Source organism: Eleginops maclovinus, chromosome 5, assembly GCF_036324505.1.
Source record: "Eleginops maclovinus isolate JMC-PN-2008 ecotype Puerto Natales chromosome 5, JC_Emac_rtc_rv5, whole genome shotgun sequence".
Classification (NCBI taxonomy): Eukaryota; Metazoa; Chordata; class Actinopteri; order Perciformes; family Eleginopidae; genus Eleginops; species Eleginops maclovinus.
The window spans coordinates 11707383-11728559 of NC_086353.1; the positions used below are offsets into that span (position 1 = coordinate 11707383).

Here is a 21177-nt window from a genome sequence, read left to right on the forward strand (position 1 = left end):
GTGCTGCTTTCAGTCCAGCTCCCTCCTTCTGGCTCACTTCTCTGTGATACTATCTTTTCATACAATCACACGTTTATAAATGGAGACCGACTGGTATTTCATACCGGACCAGTTTTCTTGAGGGTTGATAAACAGTGTATCGTTTCACTGCAAAATAACATGGCACATTTAGAATATTTAGTGCAAACCCAACGTTTTTCTTCTTTTATGAGACAACATTAAGGCTTGGCAGGATACTAAGAAAAGAATAAAAAGTAATAAAAATATTTTACTCACGTGTTATTCAGATTCTCAGCATTAGTGCCAGTGATTCTAATGTAACCAAGAGCCAATATTAATCGAGAACTAATCCAGATGCAAGCTATCGGGTAGACAATAGAGACCGTAGTGTAGAATAAAATGCTTAAACGGTTCTCGTGTTTGTTTGCACCGTATGGCTGTTGTACTGAAGAAATTAGAGTTAAGATAAAACCCCTCTCTTATTCATTTTCAAATGTTTTGATAATGTTGAAAGTTAAATACATTTACGACGGTTGAATCCAACATCGACAAAATGTTAAGCTTGGATCAGTGATGCAACATTTTCTTTTTGTCCCTTCTTACTTTTTCTCTCCCATGCCTGTTTATGAGGTGCCTTATCATCGAGGTGGGTTTTCTCCATTTTATGTCCCCTGTGAGGACATGTACTTATGGCTGTCTGCCTGTGGTGCTGTGGTGCTCCTGAGGTCAGTGCGAGGTGGTAGTTTAGGCTGGGGAAGTCAGCGAGTGCGGTCACATGGGAGATAACTGCGCGCACATTCTCCCCGAGGCGCCCGTCTGCATCATATGTCTGCCTGTCCTCCCCTTGCTTTGTTGGAGGACACATCTTTAAAAAGGAAAGCACTGGTTTAAGAGGATAAAAGTTTCAAAAATGATTTAGCTTTTGTGAATGTGCGCTTGTTTCCTCTTGTGTTTGTGTGTGTGTGTGTGTGTGTGTGTGTGTGTGTGTGTGTGTGTGTGTGTGTGTGTGTGTGTGTGTGTGTGTGTGTGTGTGTGTGTGTGTGTGTGTGTGTGTGTGTGTGTGTGTGTGTGTGTGTGTGTGTGTGTGTGGTTGTGAGGGCTCTTTGTTTCTCGCCTTGCATGTGTTTATGTGCGCCCTCTGTTTCTTCCGGCCTGGCATGGTGCTTGCCCTACAGGGAATGCCACTCAAAATGGGCAGATCGACCTTTAACCCTCACACTGCCAGCTCAGAGTCAAGCGTAACTTGCTGCCACATCAAGAGCTTGTCTCGCTGTAACCCAAACTCTGTCAAGCATAGCAGAGATTAAGACCCGGCTCTCAGGAAGCCATTTGGAACAGACACCTTTTAACCCTAATGGGATTAGAGTCGCATAGGAAGCCACTTGGAGCAGCCACCCACTCTTAACCCCTAACACTACCAACTCGGTGCAGACAAGGCAGAGTGCACAGGCAAAGGCCCAGCTCATATCATGCCACAGAGAGCGGGCACTGTTTAACCCTCGCAGCGCCAACTCCGCAAAGGCCAAACTCCAGCTCACATGATAAGCAGAATTAAATCCGCAAGCTTCACTGTTCCTGATAGGGAGCTCACTGGTGCGGAAATAGGATCCTAATGCAAAAGGGTTGGTTTCCCATCTACAAAGTAGTATGCAACAAACGTTTGCAGTGTTCATTGTAAAAGTTACATTTTGGTCAACATGCTAAGACGTTCTGTTCTTATATTTATTGAGCACCTTCTTTTATTTTTGGGAGGGTTTAGGGAATAAAATTACTGAACACACTTTTTACAATTTTCAGATGATGTAACTTTTGTGATTTGACCTGATTCAAACAGCATAATAAAAAAACAATTAAGAGTAGTTCATTTTAAGGAACTACGAAAATGAGCAGTTTTGACACCCAAGGTTTTCAGTCATAACAATCAATTTAATAAGGTTTTATAAAGCAAATCATCATAGAATATTATCACATGATTAGTTATTCTTTAAACAGCAAGATTTGTTTCACCCACCGCTCATGAATTAGCACTGTGTACGGTGTTATTTGGAACAATACATATCCTGTATTATTTTTCTAAATATAAAAGTAGTTTGCGTCTGTTCAACCATGACCTAACACAATTAAAACCACTGCAATTTTACTTTTATTTATAATATTGAAAAAAGACTGTGCTCCGCTCAACACTGAAGGAAGCAGTCAATCATGCTAATATAGGGAATACATTCATAAGGTATAAATACATGTCCCAACTGTCCTTGCAAATTATATATTTAACACTAAACATTGACATATGATAAAATGGTTAAACAAACTGCAGAAGGTAAATAAAAAGTATGATTTATCAACAGGACACTTTCCCTTTAAGGGAAGTACCAGGGCTGAGTGTGTGTGAGAGAGAGAGAGAGTAAAAGAGATAGAAGAAGAGAAAGAGATGGTGAAGGGAAATTCTGCACTTGCCTGTCTGGCAAAGGCCGAGGAGTGAGTGCACAAGTTTGAGTCCGGGTGAGTCAAGCTGTGTGAGAGAGACGCAAAAGGAGGGGAGAGGGAGTTCCACCCTGAAAGGAGTTAGGGGAAACGGAGGGAGAGATGCTAGGAGACGGATAGCCTTTGAGATAGAGAGTGCACAGGCAATTGATAGAGAGGTGGTTGAAGTGCAAAAACAATATAGAGAACAGGAAAGGGAAAAGTGTTAGAGAGGGAGAAGACTTGCAGAGTAAGAGGTGAAAGAAATAAAAGAAGGTATGGAAGTGATGGTGGTGGGGGGCACAGAATGAATGTGTGAGTCGGGCAAGTGGTGAAGCATTTGCATAAAGGGTGAGGGCACTCTGCCCGGCTTTGGGGAGAGGTTGGCATCACGCCTTGCCGACTGGCAGAACGAGGACCAGGGAGGAATAAAAGAATGAGGGGGGGCAAAAGAGTGCGAGAGAAACTCTCTCAATAGTGCATCTCTTGTGTGAGGAGAAGCAGGCCTTGGCCGGTAGTGGAGCAGGGCATGGCAGGGAGGGGTTATCGGGTTTCATTATCTGCTTGATTCCTGCTGTATTTGCTAACCATGAGGTTCAAAGCCCTCTCTGCAGCTGTAGGCAGGGCATGGTAGCCAGTGTGTGCCACTGGCATGTGCCGACTGGAACACTGTAGGTGTGTGCAGCATGTGCTCCTGTTAGCAGTGAGACAAAAAGTGCGAGACAGACGCTCTCCTTCCGTGTATTATTCAAGCAGAAAGCTGCCACACTCTATTATCACACACACACACACACACACACACACACACACACACACACACACACACACACACACACACACACACACACACACACACACACACACACACACACACACACACACACACCAAGTATAACACTGCCCACTTGACCTTATCAGGAATGGCCGCCCTTGTCTATAGACGCTGTACTGTTTTACTGCTACGTCCTCCGTCGGAAAATGTCAAACATACAGTGTGTGTGTGTGTTTGTGTGTTTGTGTGTTTGTGTGTGGCTATGTGTGTGAGTACATTCATGGGTTTGTGTGTTTGTATTTGCAATGGTGAAGCTTCAGAATCCTCTCAAATGTAAACACACATGCACAAGACTATATGTATTCACTTAGCATACATGTAATTCTATACTGCCATATCCAGCCACAGCCACATGTTGAAGTGGTTTTATTAAATCATTGTTTGCAACATGCAGGGCCAGAATCCCCTAATTTAGTTTGAAATCTATAATTTTGCCCAGTTTTATTTATACCATGATAACATCATCCCCTAAGAGAAACATTCTTTCTAATTGACGGCACTGATATCAAGATTAACTTTCTGTCTGGCATTAAAAGGAGTAAATGTAAACGATTTCACACAGCCTTCTCTTCTGTCCCCACAGCACATTTTGGTGTGAGCAGTGTATAACTTTTGAACTCTGTTCACCAAATCTAAGCCAGAAGCTCCGCAAATCTATTTAAACGATGATCATCATAACATTTATTTTTAAGTCATCCAAAATTCAATTCAGTTCTCCAAACATTTTTAGAATATAACTTGGGAATATAACTCACATATGGGGTTAGACTTATGTTTGTAATTAACTGTATAAGGTAAAATTTATGAAGATGGGCCAGAGTCATATGAAAACCACAAACCTCAAGAAAATCCTGGCTGAATAAAATGTTGGATACTAAAAGGAATCACAAAGAGCCCTTGATCTTATCTTTGATGTGCTCACATTTGAGGCTGAAACAGTCTGCCCAACTATCGCACAAATGTGAAAGCATATTTGGGTATAATATTACGCAGGCCTGCAGTCATGTCAGAAGCCCCAGCTTGCTATCACTCCTTGTGTCTCTGGAGCTGTTTAAAGCTCACTCGCTCACTCTGTCTTTCCCTCTCCGCCTCATGCCACAAATGGCTTCCAGACTTTCACACATAGTAATGCTTCAGTGTGTAAACAGGCGTAATTACAACGATGCGCAGACACACTTTTAACATCAATCTGTGCCGATGGGAGAAAGAAAGCAGAAAGAGGCAACGTTTTTTTTTCCTCTTTTTGAGAGTAGATGCATGGATACAAAGACTTTAAAACAGGATGGAAATACAAACACTGGCAGTGATGAGAAGTGTAGGAGAACATTTTCCAGAAGAATAATACGTCTGTGTTTGAATGCATGTAGGTGGGCTTGAATAAGTGAATGAAAGGGAAAGAAAATAAGACACTTTTTTTCTGTTTCCACGGAAATAGTAGTTAATGTCCACTTATCCGTATTTTTTTTTATTTCTCTGAGGTTTGTGAGGTTACTAACCCAGGGTGTTACTCACCACTATTCAAACCGGCACACCTTACTTTTCCTGCACTACTGGAATAAAAATAGGGAACATTTCTTCAACCCAAAACATGTTTTTATTGTCTTTTTCTTTTTTAACAAAATAAATAACAATTATTACATTATGCCTGCACTGCATAAAAATAGTGTGACTTATCTTTATTTGGAAAAGATAAAATAGTAAGGCGAAGTTTGAAAATATTATTTTATTTAATATTAAAAACATGAACTGCTCAAGGAACTTTAACCCAAATTATACCCGATAATCACGAGTGGTCAGAACACAAACACACACACACACACACACACACGCACGCACACACGCACACGCACACACACACGCACACACACACGCACACACACACACACGCGCACACACACACACACACACGCACACACACGCACACACACACACTCACAGGAAAATAGCTAAGATCTCTCGCAGTCTTTCCTTTACATCAGCACTGAACACTTGTCAATATGATTTCACAGCACATGTCAAAGTTAAATTCCAGTTGTAACACATCCTCACAAGCTGTAACCTTAGGTGTCTGCGTGTGTGTGTGTGTGTGTGTGTGTGTGTGTGTGTGTGTGTGTGTGTGTGTGTGTGTGTGTGTGTGTGTGTGTGTGTGTGTGTGTGTGTGTGTGTGTGTGTGTGTGTGTGTGTGTGTGTGTGTGTGTGTGTGTGTGTGCGTGCGCCATTCAGGTTTACAGGATCATACTTCATATAGTTAACATAAATCTTGAGTGTGAAAGAAAAATAGATCCATCAGACAAATATGCCCTTCAGTTACTTCCTTGTAGCTCTTAAAGTATTTGTTTTATTAAGTTTAGCTTTTCTTTTTATAATTTAATTTGACAAAATAATTTGCTAAAATAAAGTTCTGAAAGAGCATATAACTAATAAGTCACAGTGTGTCCTATTATCCCAAATATATGGTACAATTAATATATTATTATTTCTATGTGGAAATAAATGAAATAGATATTTTAAATAAAAGAATAATTTTGTATTTACAAGGAAAAACGATTTCAAATGATTATGATTATATTGTTCTAAATTTTCATGTAAAACTGCAGACATGAAATTAGTTTTATCAAATGTATTTAAGAGTCGGAACTTTAAATAAACACTCTCCCTTTCTTTAAAATCACATTTCATATTTGTATATTTTCAGGATATAAGTGATTCATATTTAACAGTTTCAATTGTTTTTATGTTTCTGGCATTTTTTTGTTTGCAGGACATTTACATTTTGAAACCAACAAGTTTAAACTGTAAACCACATTTTGTATTGAATTTTGATTATTCATCTCATGTTGGTAGTAAAAGTACAATAATATAATAAACTACATTATTTCACCAACAAATGCAACCCTTCATGTTTCCTATTAATTATAGAAAATATGAAGGGCTTGCATTTATTAGTATAATTTGAAGGAGGGGTCGGACTTAATTAATTTTGTTTATGATGTATTTACGTCTACTGAATTCATTTTGAAATTTCATGTTGTCTATTTTTGGAATAATCATTGTATTGTAAAAAGGAGTAAAATAAAATAAGTTACCTGTGTTGTTATTTTAATGCCAAATGCCTAAATTCTCCTGTGAGCTATCCAGTTTGAGAAGAAATGCTTGTTGACTCCCAATCAACGCATATGTAGCATGAAATAAACGTGACAGCCTGATTCCTTTATCCTTCATTTTCGCATTCAAGACACCGCAAACTCATCCCAGGTATTAAAGCTGATCACAACGGTGTGGGAAACAGGTCCGAGTTACGGATGTTAAAAAATATGTAATGCAAATATATCCCTCGGACAGGAACTAATAGTCATTTTTTAAAATATTTGCACAAAGGTGATAATAGTCAATAGTCAGTTTAAAAATGTAAAAACGCTAAACAAGGCAACATGATCACATCTGCAGTAAGTTAAGGGGGAAAGCTGCTTAAACGCTTTAGAGCAAATGAAACATTTGTTTACTCTGGCGGAGGTTTGCCTCACTGAGGTCATACTTAACACTGTTTTTATTAATAAGCTGTTCTGCGACACATCATCTACCGCCTTTAATTTACATTTCGACTTGTAGTATTTTTTTTTTTTTTTTTGACCCTTTGATTAACGTAACAGACTGAGAGCAGACGGTGAGTTAAGCTCAAGTTTAGTTTCCTCCCCGTTGGGAGAAGAGGAGCATTAGTTTTGAACATATCAGGTATTTAAAGCGGGTTTATTGTCAACAACGAGACGTAATGTGTATTTTAACGAAGGTAAAATAAAAAGAGTTGCGTAGAAACAGGAGCGGAGGTTAACAACGCTGGCGGATAAGGTTAGCGGACAGGGACAGACAGCTGTTATTAACGGAACTACCGTCACACCGGAGATTGTAATGTTCGGTTAACACGGTGATCGAGGTAGGTGACTTTATTTTCGAGGTTCCAGTAGCCTATTGATTTGGTATTGATTTACAAATGTAGAGACGCAACTCTCAGGCCGTTTTAAGTTCAGCCACAGAGGAGTTTTGCTGTGCTCCTCTATCACCCCGGTAACCCCTTTAGCCCTCAAAGTAATGCATTTATCGGTGTTTAAGTAGCATTTAATTCAAAACCATATATTATTTTATAATGACCTACCATGCTTCGACCTGAATTTGCCATTTTACTCCTTACTTTTTACAGGCCTCACTTAATGCCACGGTGTGTTTTTGGCTTCAGGACATTGTGAGCTTTTTAACAGCCATCCCTTTAACATGACACAACGGTGTAATGGGTGCATTTGCACTGAGCACCGTTTTTTAAATCTCTGTTTTGTTGTTTAATACCATCAAAATCTTGTATACAACAATTTCAGTTTTTATGCATTTCCTTTGTCTTGTGTTTTTGGCAGTTGCTGCTTCCAACATTGGCCTTGTTAATAAAACCTGAGGTGGTTTCATTTCTCTGCTGTTCTCTGAGTTGTGCCCTGTCAGGGCAGGAGGGGAGATTGTCTTGCCCAGCCTGGCGAACAAAGGTCGTCATTTTCTGAAAGACGGAGCATGGCATGCAGAGATAAGATGAGCTCTCATTCAAATTATTGCAGAGCAGATACCTAAAGAGTCAAGCGGCCAAGGCCTGAAAACTCACTCACATGTTGTGCACCCAATAACTCTGGGCAACATGGAGAAACCCTCTCTAATGAGCTGAAGGATATGTGGGTTTGAAATGTAACAAAAAATTAAATAGACACATTAAACAGTAGGGTGCCACAACCTCATTTGTTGGCCAAAATCATAAAAGATATTGCCTTAACTGCAAATTCTGCACAGACCTCAATGCCTGTGTTATGCTGTTGTATAATTTTGCATTTGGTCCAGGTTATGATTATAATAGGCCTGGCAGTGGGAGATTTACTTAAGTGGTTTTATAAAGGGGGATTTTTTTTTAGGAAGATTACGCAAAATAGTATTTGCTTAAATTTATGGATTACTTTGTAGTCTCATGATAGATTTCTGTCAGCTTTTCATCCTCTTTGTGTTATATAAAGAGTTAAGTAGAGTTATTTTACTGATCAAATTGATGCAAATCTAGACCTACAAAAGCAAATGTGCTGTTTTAAATGGACAAAAAGGGGTTTGGATTTCCCTGATAGTGATCTTGGTTAATAATCGTATAGCCTCTCAGTAACAGCACGATTGTATTACAGGAAGTCACTGCACGGCACATATCATTCCTTTTCTTTGTCTGCGGCCCCTTGCACCAAAAAGTCTTAATCCCTTTACTCTTTTCAAATAAGCGACACACACCTCCGTTATTATTCTTCAAAAACAAACACACACATCCTTTTTAATTCCATCTCCTCGTGTTCCTTTTGCCCAAATTTTTTGCCTCCACCGTATTCTCTCATTCCCACATTTGTCTTGGTTCAGTGTGGCTGTGTGAGGCGGGCGTATGTTAGTATGAACAATCGGCACCCGGCCCGGCTCGGCCTGGTCCAGATGGGGTCTGCCCCCCCTTAGCAGTAGTGGGGACGAGCCAGTCAGTCAGTCAGTCAGCCATCCAGCTAGCCAGCTAGCTACCCACCCGGATAGCCAACCAGTCATTCACCCAGCCAGTCATGTCGCCTCTCAGCCAACCGAACAGCCAGCTCGCCAGCCAGTCAGTGGACAAGCCAGTCGCCGGGCTGTGGGTCCTCTGTCAGACACTGACTGTCAGACACTGACAGAGGAGCAGGCCAGGCTAAATCTGACGGTCCTGGGAGCCAACCAGAGGACTCTGGCCTTTGTGGGGCGTTCACACAGACAGCCTGTCCCGTTGCACAGCAGGGGGCTTCAACCCACAATCAAATGACCGGGCCCTCAACTTTGCCACATGACAAGTTAGCTTTTTGTGGCTGCCCATTGCCGAGATTCCAGTTTTGACAATTTCCGTATAATTCCCCATGGACTAATTTGGACAGCATAATTGAGCCAATCCTTTTTTGTCATTTGGAAGAATGACATTTAAATGCACTTCTAATGAAAAGAGGGGTCTATACTTATTTCATATATACATCAGAATATATTGAATTGATCCTTGGTGTGAGCCTTTGTCTCTGAAATATTTCTCCCATGGTGCACTGGGCACAGTTTGTCCCTCTGAGGTCATGTGGGTCAGCCAATGATGATGAGACAATGCGCTTGCCAGGGCAGCTATACAGCCCTGTGCTCCCTCACTTTCTGCTGCTGTTCAATCCCAGTCATGTGTCATTTTGTTCTTCATAATGCAACACGATGGAAATATTGGCAATTTACTGGCTGCAGTAGGAAACTATAATTCTTTTTTGCGCTTACAAAGACCAGTGTATCTGAATCTGAATGCATTAGACTAAGCTTTGTGAATTACAGGGAAGTTGTATAGCCAGTTTTAGACGGTTTTAATATCCGCTTGCCTTGCGTTGTTAAACGGCTTAACATGTATAGGCTACTTACATGAAGCTGTCCACCACAGCATTTTCAGTTGTCATTGTCCACCAAATCCTGTCTCTCACCCACAAATGGGATTGTTCTCTAATTTGGTAACTGAAACTTTTAATGTGTTTCTGTGTCTGTGCTGTTGAGTAGTGGAGTAACCCAAAAAAAATTAGAGAGGGGGATACAAGGGGCCAGTTTGGAAGTGAGGGTGCATTTTGAAACAGGAGAGCATGTTTTTGGATGGTATTTTTTTGTTCGGGGGGGCGGCATTTTCTTCCCCCTCCTCTCTTTGTTTGTGTGGTAAATCCAGGAGCAGCTGCTGGTCTCAGGGTCTAGTGGGATTTTGGGCCTGTGTTTTCTCATGCCATCCCATGCCAAGGTGGTGTAACGCGAGCAGAGAGAGGGGTGTTTTCTGGAGGGGGAGGCCGGCGGTTTGTGGGGGGGTGCAGTTGGAGAGCGAGCTGGTTTGTTGGGATGGCTGTGACCACGCTGGTGACGAAGGCGATGCGGGGGGGGTCTGTAGGGGGCTTTAGGAGACGGGTGCTGTCTGGATTGGATGCATGTAAAATTAATATCCTCTGGACTTTGCCTTTGCACTAGATTGGAACTTGTCTATTTGGCTAATGACGTGCCTTCTGCCTGCACCACACACAGTCCCCCCCTCCCTCCCTCCTTCTCTCTCTCTCTCTCTCTCTCCACTACCAGCCTACCAACCATCCAACCCCCCCCCCCCCCCCCCCCTGCTTTGCTTCTCCCTCTGCCATCTCTGTCTTCCCTCCCTTTCAGCGCTGGGAGCGTGCGTATTGGCTGGGCTGTTTGAGACTCGGTGCCAAATAGGTGGGCCCTCTGCATGTTGGCACAGACTCAGTCAATGGTTAGAGAAGGAAAGTGGAGAGGAAGAGAGACACAGAGTTGGAGAGAAAGAGGGGGAAAAAAGAAGCTGCACTCGGGTTTGCCAGCGGTCGTGCACACTCTTCCAACATTGATTCGGTCCTCTTGTTTTGTTTTTTTTCTCTTCTTCTTCTCCTCCGTCCGCACCCCCCTTGTCCAGCTCTCTCTCTTTCCCTCTCTGCGAGTCTTATGCAGATCTCACAGAATTGAACCAATAGCACGCGTCGCTTTGCCAAGCATTTTTGTTTTTTGTTTGTCAAGGCTTTTTTTTCATATTTTTGCAAACAAACTAGGAAGCTTGTTGAAGTTTTTGAGAATTTTGTATATTTTTGCAGCAATATCTGTTTTGTGTGTGCGCGTCCAGCTCTTTTTTTAAAGATCCTTTTTAGACAGAGAGATTGCAGAACTTCTCTACGTTCTACTTCTGTTGTGTTCTTGAACAGCACCTCTCCTGCAGCTCCTGCTACAGTACCTCCTGTGTTCCTGTGCTGGTATTACACTGCGCCCCCTTGGCCCATCTCCTCTTTCTCAGCTTTTTCCCCCTGCTGCTTTTATTGGACAGTTTCTCAGCTTCTCTTTTTGCTTAATTTTTTTCCCTCAGTCTTTTGTTTTCTAAAATATGCAGCATCACTTCAGCGCCTTTTGATTCACCAATCCAGTTGTTGTCCTCGTGGTGCATTCGTTTTTTTTTACAATCGGCGGGTGAATTTATGATGAGAAAGCAAAATGGTAACTACTATGTTAATATTGTTTTATTGGCATATATTTTATGGAATCGACTGTTGATTTGAGTAATTTGATCATTTGAGTGCCGACGCATTTATGTTATTTATGGACAAATATTTCAATTTAAATAATCTGAATTTAGTTGGGAGTTCTCTAACAAGTGTTGCATATATTATATATTGCAGCATTTTGTTTTAGTTTTTACTTTAGATGTATTAAATAATATTAAAGTATGTGTTACAATTTTGAAATGGGTGAAGTCTTGCAATATTTATTCAAAACTAACACATTTATTTATCTATGCAGGTATACAAATATTTTAGCTGTTATTTGAAGAAGATTCATTTTGATGTCTCATCTTTTACCTCTGTCTCTCAGTTTTGAGTTTGTTTATTGTTTCTGAAAGTGTGTCCTTCAATGTGATGTGTGTGTGTTGAGAGGGAAATGCGTCCCTCCGTCACTTTTTCTCTCTCTCTCTTTCTCTCTCTCTCTCTCTCTCTCTCTCGGCACCTCTCGCTCATTCTCTCCCTCCGCTCGCACAGAGCAGGCGCCGCTCCTCCATGCTGCGTGCCGGTGCTAACTGCCTCTCTTCTCTTTTCCCTTCCTCACCCCCACTCCCTCTCTCCCCATCCTTCTCTCCCCCATTCTCTCCCTCTCTCTCCACTGCCTCCTCCTGCTTCCCCGCCTCCTCCCTCTCCTCCTCCACCCTCCCCCCTTCCTCCTCCCTCATCCAGGATGAATTCCACCCCTTCATCGAGGCCCTGCTGCCCCATGTCCGCGCCTTCGCCTACACCTGGTTCAACCTGCAGGCCCGCAAGCGCAAATACTTCAAGAAGCACGAGAAGCGCATGTCCAAGGAGGAAGAGCGCGCAGTGAAAGACGAGCTGCTGGGGGAGAAGCCAGAGATCAAGCAGAAGTGGGCCTCGCGCCTGCTGGCCAAGCTCCGCAAGGACATCCGGCCCGAGTTCCGTGAGGACTTTGTGCTCACCATCACAGGGAAAAAGCCCCCCTGCTGCGTGCTGTCCAACCCCGACCAGAAGGGCAAGATCCGTCGCATCGACTGCCTGCGCCAGGCTGACAAGGTGTGGCGGCTGGACCTGGTGATGGTCATCCTGTTCAAGGGCAGCCCCCTGGAGAGCACGGACGGTGAGCGGCTGGTCAAGTCACCACAGTGCACCAACCCTGGCCTGTGCGTCCAGCCGCACCACATCGGAGTGTCCGTCAAGGAGCTGGACCTCTACCTGGCTTACTTCGTCCACACGCCAGGTATGTGGCCAATTGGATACTAGACACTAATAAAGGGAGGGATGCCAACACATAAACACTCATCATACATGCCCGTGTGCATGTGCATATAGATGAAAACAAATATTTGCATTATCACAAAAACAGAAACACACCTTACACAGAAACACTGGTTTGTGTGACACATGAATAAATAGAGAGGTATTGACAGAGATTAGAATAAATAAAGATACGTGTATTAGTTTCTGAAACACACTTTAAACGTGTTTAAATTATATATTATACTTATTATATTTATATAATATTATTATTTGACAATTTTGAATTTTGTTAAATTACCAATATTATTTTAAATGAATAAAGCAAACATTTAACCCTGAGAAACACAAAGTGAAAAACCCTTTGCTTTTATTCTCTTAGCAAATGACAAATAGTTTCACTTTTTGAATTTTCATAATTTTCCTCCTGTTTCCTGGTATTTGTTTACATGAGCAACATAGTATCACAGTAATAAAAAGAATATGTGTGTGTCAATGGCATTCAGCCAACGTGCTCTGGCAAGTACGAGTTCATTTTTCTGAGAGGCATTTGCGGCTTCATATTGAGCATGTATTTTGTGTTTTTTTTCATAGGAAGGAATTTGCATGCCTGTGTGTGTGTGTGTTTTTATGAGCTGATCACCACTGTCAAAATGTGTGTTTTTGTGCATTGAGTGAGAATCGCTGTTTATAAAATTGTACTCAGTCTGTCGAAGTGTATGTGCCACGATAAGGCCATTGTAGCCAGGCATCGTCATTTGGCCACAGCCCAGATTCTGTGTGTGAGTGTGTGTGAGAGAGAGGAGCAGAGCCGCGAGTCTTCTGCTCTCAGGCCGCAGGCTGCTGCCGCCTTCACCGTCTGCCTGAACGCGAGCACCACGTTGGACCTGGCTGCCAAACACACACACTCACACACAAAACGCCAGCCACAGACAGCCAGTACTATTGCTGCCACCTTCACACCCATACACACATACAAACACAGCTAAATAAAGATACACAATTTTGATATTAAAAAAAGAGAAACAACTCTTGTCATCTTTGTAGTGCACTTTCACACGTAGAGCCAAACACGGTTTTAGTCACGATTGCGTACACACACCCACACAGAACGTGCACTAGGCCAAGGACTATCATAGATACAGTTCGAAACAGCCAAACATTGTTGTATCTCAGCCACCATCATGGATACACACACTCACACTCGGGCCAAACATCGCTGTAGCCTCCAGTGCGCGTACTCTACACCCACAGCCAAAAACACTGGCTGTGTTGTCGTCTTTTCCCCACATTGCAAAAAACACTGTCACAGCAGCCACACACATGCACACATGAAACACATTTCATAGCCAAATCCTCCAAATACACACTACACCACCATTTGCTGGCTACGTATACATACAAACACACGCTCATGACCTAATATTATCTCAGCTGGAATTTTATGGAAATTTCAAACAGTGACTCAACAAGCTTTACACACACACTTAGGCACATATACATACAGCATATCCCAGTCACTGCCCGAAAACACACACTTGCTCTCTGCCTAGGCTTTACCTTATGGTAGCCAGTAACAAGACTGTAGCCAAATGCTATCACAGCCGTCCCCGTCTCTCTCTCCCTTTCTATCTCTCTCTCTCTCTCTGTCACACACAAAACCTTGGTCCAGGCCAAACACCTCACTCGCCCCGAGCCAAAACCCTGCTGTTGGTCTATCTGTGGGGGTGAAAAACTGTAGGTAGCGTGCAGTCCTGACATTGACTGATACATCTTGTCTCAAATACTATTATTACATTTGATTAAAAAATGGTTTTTATTTTCTACGACTCGGTTGTCGCACAATAAGTGAATACTGCTGCAAAAAACACGATTTCATAACGACTTATTGTGGATTGTGGGTCAGTGAGTGGTGTTTATGGGATTTAGTAACAAATGTGCAGGCCTATTTTTTCTCAGTTTAATAAATGTACTGCTTAACCTTAATTATCTTTTAAATCATAGTCTAGTACAACAGCAAATTATAGTATTTTGTTTGTTAAACCTTAGCTCAGCAAGAGTTGCAAATGAATAAATACACCGAATCTAGTAAGGTTTACCCACCAATGCATTTTTTTGATTTAGATGGAATTTGTATGAAGATTTTTGGTATTTAATATATATATATATATATATAAATATACAGTTATATATTACTTTATATATTATAAAATGTCTTGCGACCTACCACATTTTTAAAAATTAAATTTGGGAGCCGAAAATGGTTTTCCCCTATATGCTATATGAAGAAATAACACACAATCAACCTAAAAGCTGAAAATATTTCATCTGTGGTATTATGTTACTACTACATTTTACAAAATAATAACTTGTGAGTGATAGTGCCTATAGTTTCCTGTAAATAATAGGAGTAGTATTACAGTGAAAACATATTGAGATATTGTATTCACATTTGTTATGTACTGTTAAACAGAAAACACAAACTGTGAATGTCTTATGAATCATTTATTTGTTGACTTTCCAGTTTTCAGTTTGCTGCTTCGCACCCGTCGCTACTCTACTTTGGTTTATAGCAGTACAGTAAAACACATGGCTGCTTGGAGGCGCTGCCCAGTGCACTACCCATTCATAATATGGACTTACTGCGCGCTCTCTCTTATCTTATCTGGCAAACACAGTGTGCCTCGGCCCTTTTATCTGCCTCCAAAGAGCCCATGCTCGGTTTAAGTCCTGTCTGGAGAGACACTTTGGGGTCTACAGGCAGAGAAAGAGAGTGGGACAGTGGGAGAGACAAAGGGCAGCCAACTGTCTGCAAACCTGTCATAAGGTCACCACTGTTACCACATTTGGCTTTAATTCACTTCTAAGCTGCAAATGTTTATTTTTGTGGACATGAAAAAGGCTTGCATTTATGTGTCACATTTATCAGTTAGAGTGATGAGTGGTTACATTTTTTGCCTCAGTCTCGCAGTGAATGACGAGATGTGCTCATTGTTTGTTTTTGTTTGGTTCGCGTTTTGTCGGTCTTTAGCATCTCTGTCTTCCTCGTTCCTCTTTGATCCCGTGCACACTTTTGTTTTGTCTCCTTAAACATCGCCCTCATTGTTGCTCTCACAGAGGTAAAGCCTCTGCTGATCTCTTTTGTTTATATTGTAGGAGACAGAGAGAGAGAAAGAGAGAGGGAGAGAGAGAGAGAGAGAGCGTTGGAAAGGAGAAGAGGCTGCGATAGTGATTGTTCTGTTTGGCAGCGCCCGAGCCCCGTTGGTGTGGGAAGAAGAGAAAGACGTCTTGTGTTTTGTTTATGACAGAGTGGCAAAAGCTGCCACAGGGAATCTCTGGGCTTGCCGTCAGGCTTTCTCAGGCTGTTCTGCAGCCAGCCAGCCTTTGAGATCCTCTCTGTTACGGAGCATAACACACTGCAGCAGTAACAGAACAAACCGCACTGCCACAATACACAACCATCTCCCCCTGCTTTTCAAGGCACCTCTGATAAAGGGCAACAAACCAGACAGAGGGCCACATCTTTGAACAATGTAACCAAAATACTGGCAGAGAATAGAGGAGAGGGGAAGAGTGGTTGTGTGGTGCGCTGGAGTGACTAGTGCTTTATTTTTAGTGTTTTATTAAGAGTGATTGAAAGGAGATAGCCAAAGGTATGCCAGAGCACCAAAACACTGGCGCTGTGGCCTTTGATACGATTTCTTCTTATCTTAGTCTGTACTGCATTGGTGGATCCGCTTGTACAACTTCTGAGGATAAATCATTTAGCTGCTTTTCATATTGGACTGTTTGATTTATAAACTATGCTATTTTAGCACAAACTCAGCACATTTCTGATTTATTCAATGTTGGAAAAATAGGGTTAGGGTTAAGGGAAAAAAACGTTTGTGAGGTCCAAAGTTAGCTCAGTGCACTTAGTCATTTTTTGGACTTCATTCTTGCTGCTTTTTCTCTGCTTTTCTTTCTTTTGTACGTGGTAAGTGTGATCATGAAAAGATGTTTCAAATGTGTTTCCAATCAAAAGTGCAGTACAGGAAATTTGCAGTCACTCCGAGGGAGGTGTGAAATGTGCTCGCCGTGCCATTTCTGCCATGACCGCTCCACACTCCACGCTTTACGGTGCCAGATCCCGCCTCCCTCTCGCTATAGCAATAGTCATGCCTTGGACGGTGCTGTGAGAAAGCCCAGAGAAAACCTAGTGCTGCAGCCGGCTCTACGGCCAATTCACTGACCACAGGAAGGATTCACAAATAAAAAAATCCACTTTAGTTCATCACTCATGAAAACTCCCAGAGTATTCTGGATTTATGGGGGGAAAACAAGAGAAGTATGAAGAATGATGGGAGAAAAGTATATAGGACATGGTTGGTGAAAAGAGAGGCTCCTGACTAAATCGTTTGCTACGTGATTAAAGTTGACAGGATACTCTGATGGATTCCACAGGTTCCCACTGCTGGCTCAGTATTTCTTTTCTTTTTTCTGTAAAAATAATCTGTTCTTAATTACTTCCTGGATCTTTTCTCCAGCTCCCATTACATCATGAGGTTTGAGTGGACCGTCCTTGTGTGTAAGTGTTTTTGTTTGTGTCTGTGTGTGCACGTCTTAGGATGACCCTCTGTAGTGAAATAAGGATTGAGATTTGATTAAATGAAATCACAGAGGGAGTCGGTCAGGTCTGAGGCTTTTGTATTGTGTGTGGTGGGAACAGGGCCCACGGTGGCTAAGAAAAGCTCTCCACATGCAGAGCGGCTTTGGCATCAGCAAATGTTCGCTGATGTCTCCCATTTATCCGGGCCTGCGTCGTCTTCTGCGCGTCTCTTTCTCTCTGTCTGGCGTCAGGAGCATGTTGAGGTGGCTACGTATCAAATCTGAAGGGTTAAGATAGAGGGAGAGCCCCGTCACATTAGAGAGACAGAGTGAGAGGGAGTCTTCTCACACTATTCTTGGCTTTGGAAAAAAGTCTGTGTATTTGGATAGCTAATGGTATCAGGCTAGCCAAAGCCCTGTTGTGTGCTCATTCACTCCAAAACTCGTGCGCACACACACACACACACACACACACACACACACACACACACACACACACACACACACACACACACACACACACAGTCGCAAGGCTAACGTTGGGGTGTCACAGACGTACATAGAACAGTCCAAAACCGCAGGGTCTACACTTATCTCATGAGACCATGATGACACGAGCAGTCCTGAGGGAATATGAAAAAAACATGACAAAGGCAAGTCAAAGACAATGTTGTTATGTTTGGTCTTCCATTAAATTGACCAGTGAAAACTGGCATGCTCCGTGATACGGTGCCTTTGTCCTAGAAACAGCTCCCTGCTTTTTGGGGTTTTTACATAACGATCATAAGCCTCCGTTTCTTTGGCTGTGTCTGCCTCAGGAGAGCGTTAAACCCCTGAAAATATCTGGTCCACCCGCATCTGTTTCCTTTTGTGTGAAGAGTGTTAGCGTTAGGAGATATGAGGTAAACAGATTATTCCAGTGAAATCAGGAGGCCATCATCGTGGTGGAACAAACAAATGAAGCAGTTTGCACTATTTGGCTCCTTTTTATCAGTTTTTCTACGATCCCTTTTTTCCTTTTTGAATGAACTCAACCCTCAGATTTGTGCTGTGTTAAATCAGGTGAAGTTCTTTCTTGTAAAGGCATCATAGGTAGAAAAGTATTGACCTCCATATTCTTCAGCTTTGTGTTCTGTGGCTCTTCTGGATAAAAGATAGAAATATTATCTTAGTTTCAAACAAATGACTGCAGATGGATTTTCATTACTAATGGTGCAGTCATTTTTTTTACCTCACGTCTTCCTTGTTAGTGTTGAATTTGTTTTTCTTACACAAAATGTTCGATTTTTCAGTGTTTTGTAAGGTTCATATTTTTTCATACATAATTAAGCTACATCAAATTAATTTTTCAAAATATATTATTGTAATCTAAAATGTATATTTATTATTAAAGAAATATATGATGGTGTAATGAATCATTACGGGATCACTGGAATTGCTATTTATATAAATGTCTGAACTAATATAGGTTGTTTTCACTTACTACTGAACCCAGTCTAATACCTACTGTTAAGATGTAATTACATATTAATACAATACAATAAAACACATTTAAGGATTGTCAAATAAAAATGGGTGTACACTAAGCCAAGCACGCAGCAATAAAAACTGCATTCTTTACGGGAGCTAAGAAAGCTTTTTTTTACGTTCTTTTATTCAGAAAAAAACCTGGAAAGCAAAAAAAAAGGAAGAGAAAGAAGGAGAAGAAAAGAAAAAGAAAGAGGTTATTGAAAAAGAGAGAGTCAGAAGCAGCGAGGGGGTGGTATTGTCTGAATTAATACTGTGTCTTCCCAGTGCCGGGTCTCTTTTCAGGCTTTTGTAGCGGCGCCAACCATGAAATGTGTCTGTCCCCAAAAACCATATACCCACTCAGGAGGGTTTCCCGACCTCAGAGAGCAGGAGGAGGAGAAGGAGCAAGAGAAAGAGTGCATTGCCCAATGCTCTCTGTCAGGCAGGCAGGCCAGAGAGGAGGGAGAGCCAGGGAACATGCCTTATTCACCGGGCTGCACTCACAGCGAGGCCCTGGCATCGGCTGCTAAGTCTGGCTAACAACGCCATACAACACAGACATAGTCATGCTAAAAGGAGAGTCACACTACCGCGTTTTAAATCCAAAGCACCAATTTTTCTTATTTTTGATGTTTCTAATTTAGTTTTCCTCATGAAGTTTCTTTTCCTATAATACGTGGCTTTGAGTTTTTAGTGCAGAATAACAAAAGTTGGATCAATAATGATTTAAAAATGAAAGACAACAACCTCTATTTCATTTAATTTTGCACATGTGGGTTGAAGAATAAAGAAATGATTATGTGGGCGAGTTTAACGCTGATGTTCAGAAAGTGAGAGGAGTTGCGTTTTCGGCCGTTTTTGGCACGACGCTATCTCTGTATGGAAGACGCCAAATTTTCATACACAGTCCCTGCCAACCTCCTCCCTCTGATCCTCGCTTTCTTCTCTTTTCTTTTCTTTCTTTCACTTGTTCCCCTTTTCTTTTATTCCTCTTTAGGGTTCAAATGAATGCCCTCCCTTAGCCTCATTAGCACCCTGGACTCCTGTTTGCTGCTACAGAAAAATGTATAATAACTTGTAAGCACAAACATTTTAGTGCTCAATAGGACCATTATCCTTGTGTTTCATGAAAGCAGGCCATCATGGTCTTTGAGCCTCGACTGCATTCTCTTTCTTTTTTAATTCTCTGATGTTTCTTATATTCAGTATGGAAAGATGTCTTGCCACTAGACATTTGGTTGATCTGTCGTCAGGACTGGCGTCTTTCCCTTTTTAACGGTATCTTTACTTTTCACACGCTATGATTTATTTTATATAACATTTTATCTGTAGAAGCATTTGAACATTGAGGCTTGATGCAGTTAGTGCTAATTTTGTTTTGCGTAAATGTTATTTAATTTGACCATTGACTCTCGTCACTTATTTTTTCTGGTTACATTTCACTTCCCAGGCGGCCCCAGTATTTTCTATGTTGGTTTTCAGTGGTAAAAAAAATGTATAAGCTGTTTTGCAGCAGGCCACTCGTTCTTGAGAGACAACCTTGATGAGGGGCATCATTTGGTGTTCGTTACACCGTGAGAAGGAGAGCAGTTTAGAGAAGACAGAAAGTGGGGTGGGGGGGGTGAATGAGCGAATGAGCTGAGAAGCACAACAGAATGCAGAGAATCAAATTTGGCATGCGTCTGTGTAAGCGAGTAAGCTTCAAATCAGTTTGGACACAGATCTAGGACACTAGACGGAAAGAAGAAAGCAGGATGAAACGGGATAGGGAACGACATGGGATTGAGAAGGGGGGGTAGTGTGTATATGTGGATGTGTGTTTAGGGGATGGGGGGGGGTGTAGCTAAGTAGAGGATGAGATCGAGGGGGTTTGTTGGTGAGGTTTGGGGGGTGAGGAGGGAGGAGGGTGTTTGGTAGAGTGTCCCTCAATGACGACTTGAAAAACAGACCGGTAAATAAATGGAGTGGCAGTAAACAAGGCTCAGCGCTTCATCAAAAGACTCCATTCATCTGTGAACAGGAGAGTCTCTCTTTTCTCTGAGGAGACAGAGAAAGGGACCCACTGACGCTGACGAGGACGGCGCTTGTTTAGATAACAGGATGAGTTTGGAGTGGGAATGGCGTTGGTGTGTGTGTTCGTTCAGGAGTTTGAGGGGGTGAGAAGCAGGTGGGAGGTGGACACAGTCTTAATGAGTGGGGTAAGGTGGGGGTGGAGATAGTGTGTTCTTTATCACCAAAATTCGGGGGTTAAAATTGTGGGATAGGCCGATGACAGTACGTGTTTGTGTGCCTAGTACAAAGCGTTGTAGGGGGTGGTGTGCTTTTGGCAAGGCTCATGTGCGTGAACGCACAGGCGTGCATGTGTGTGAGAGAGTGCATATGTGCATATGTCTCCGTCTGCTCATTATACATGGTTATTTTTTTCCAGACCTAGTGCTATGC

General features: G+C 42.1%; 1 protein-coding gene across 16 annotated transcripts in view; it reads left to right on the forward strand.

Annotated features, from left to right (window-relative positions):
* The window catches only part of LOC134864301 (nuclear factor 1 X-type-like), a 104565-nt gene that overhangs the window by 23341 nt on the left and 60047 nt on the right, over positions 1-21177 (forward strand). For 14 of the 16 annotated variants that reach the window (XM_063883169.1, XM_063883163.1, XM_063883166.1 and 11 more), the window contains one exon: positions 12091-12622. In XM_063883169.1, coding sequence (XP_063739239.1) covers positions 12091-12622 — 532 coding nt within the window. Of the gene's footprint in view, positions 1-10679; positions 11360-11883; positions 12623-21177 lie in introns of those variants that run through there. The other 2 variants (XM_063883164.1, XM_063883159.1) reach the window with 2 other exon arrangements.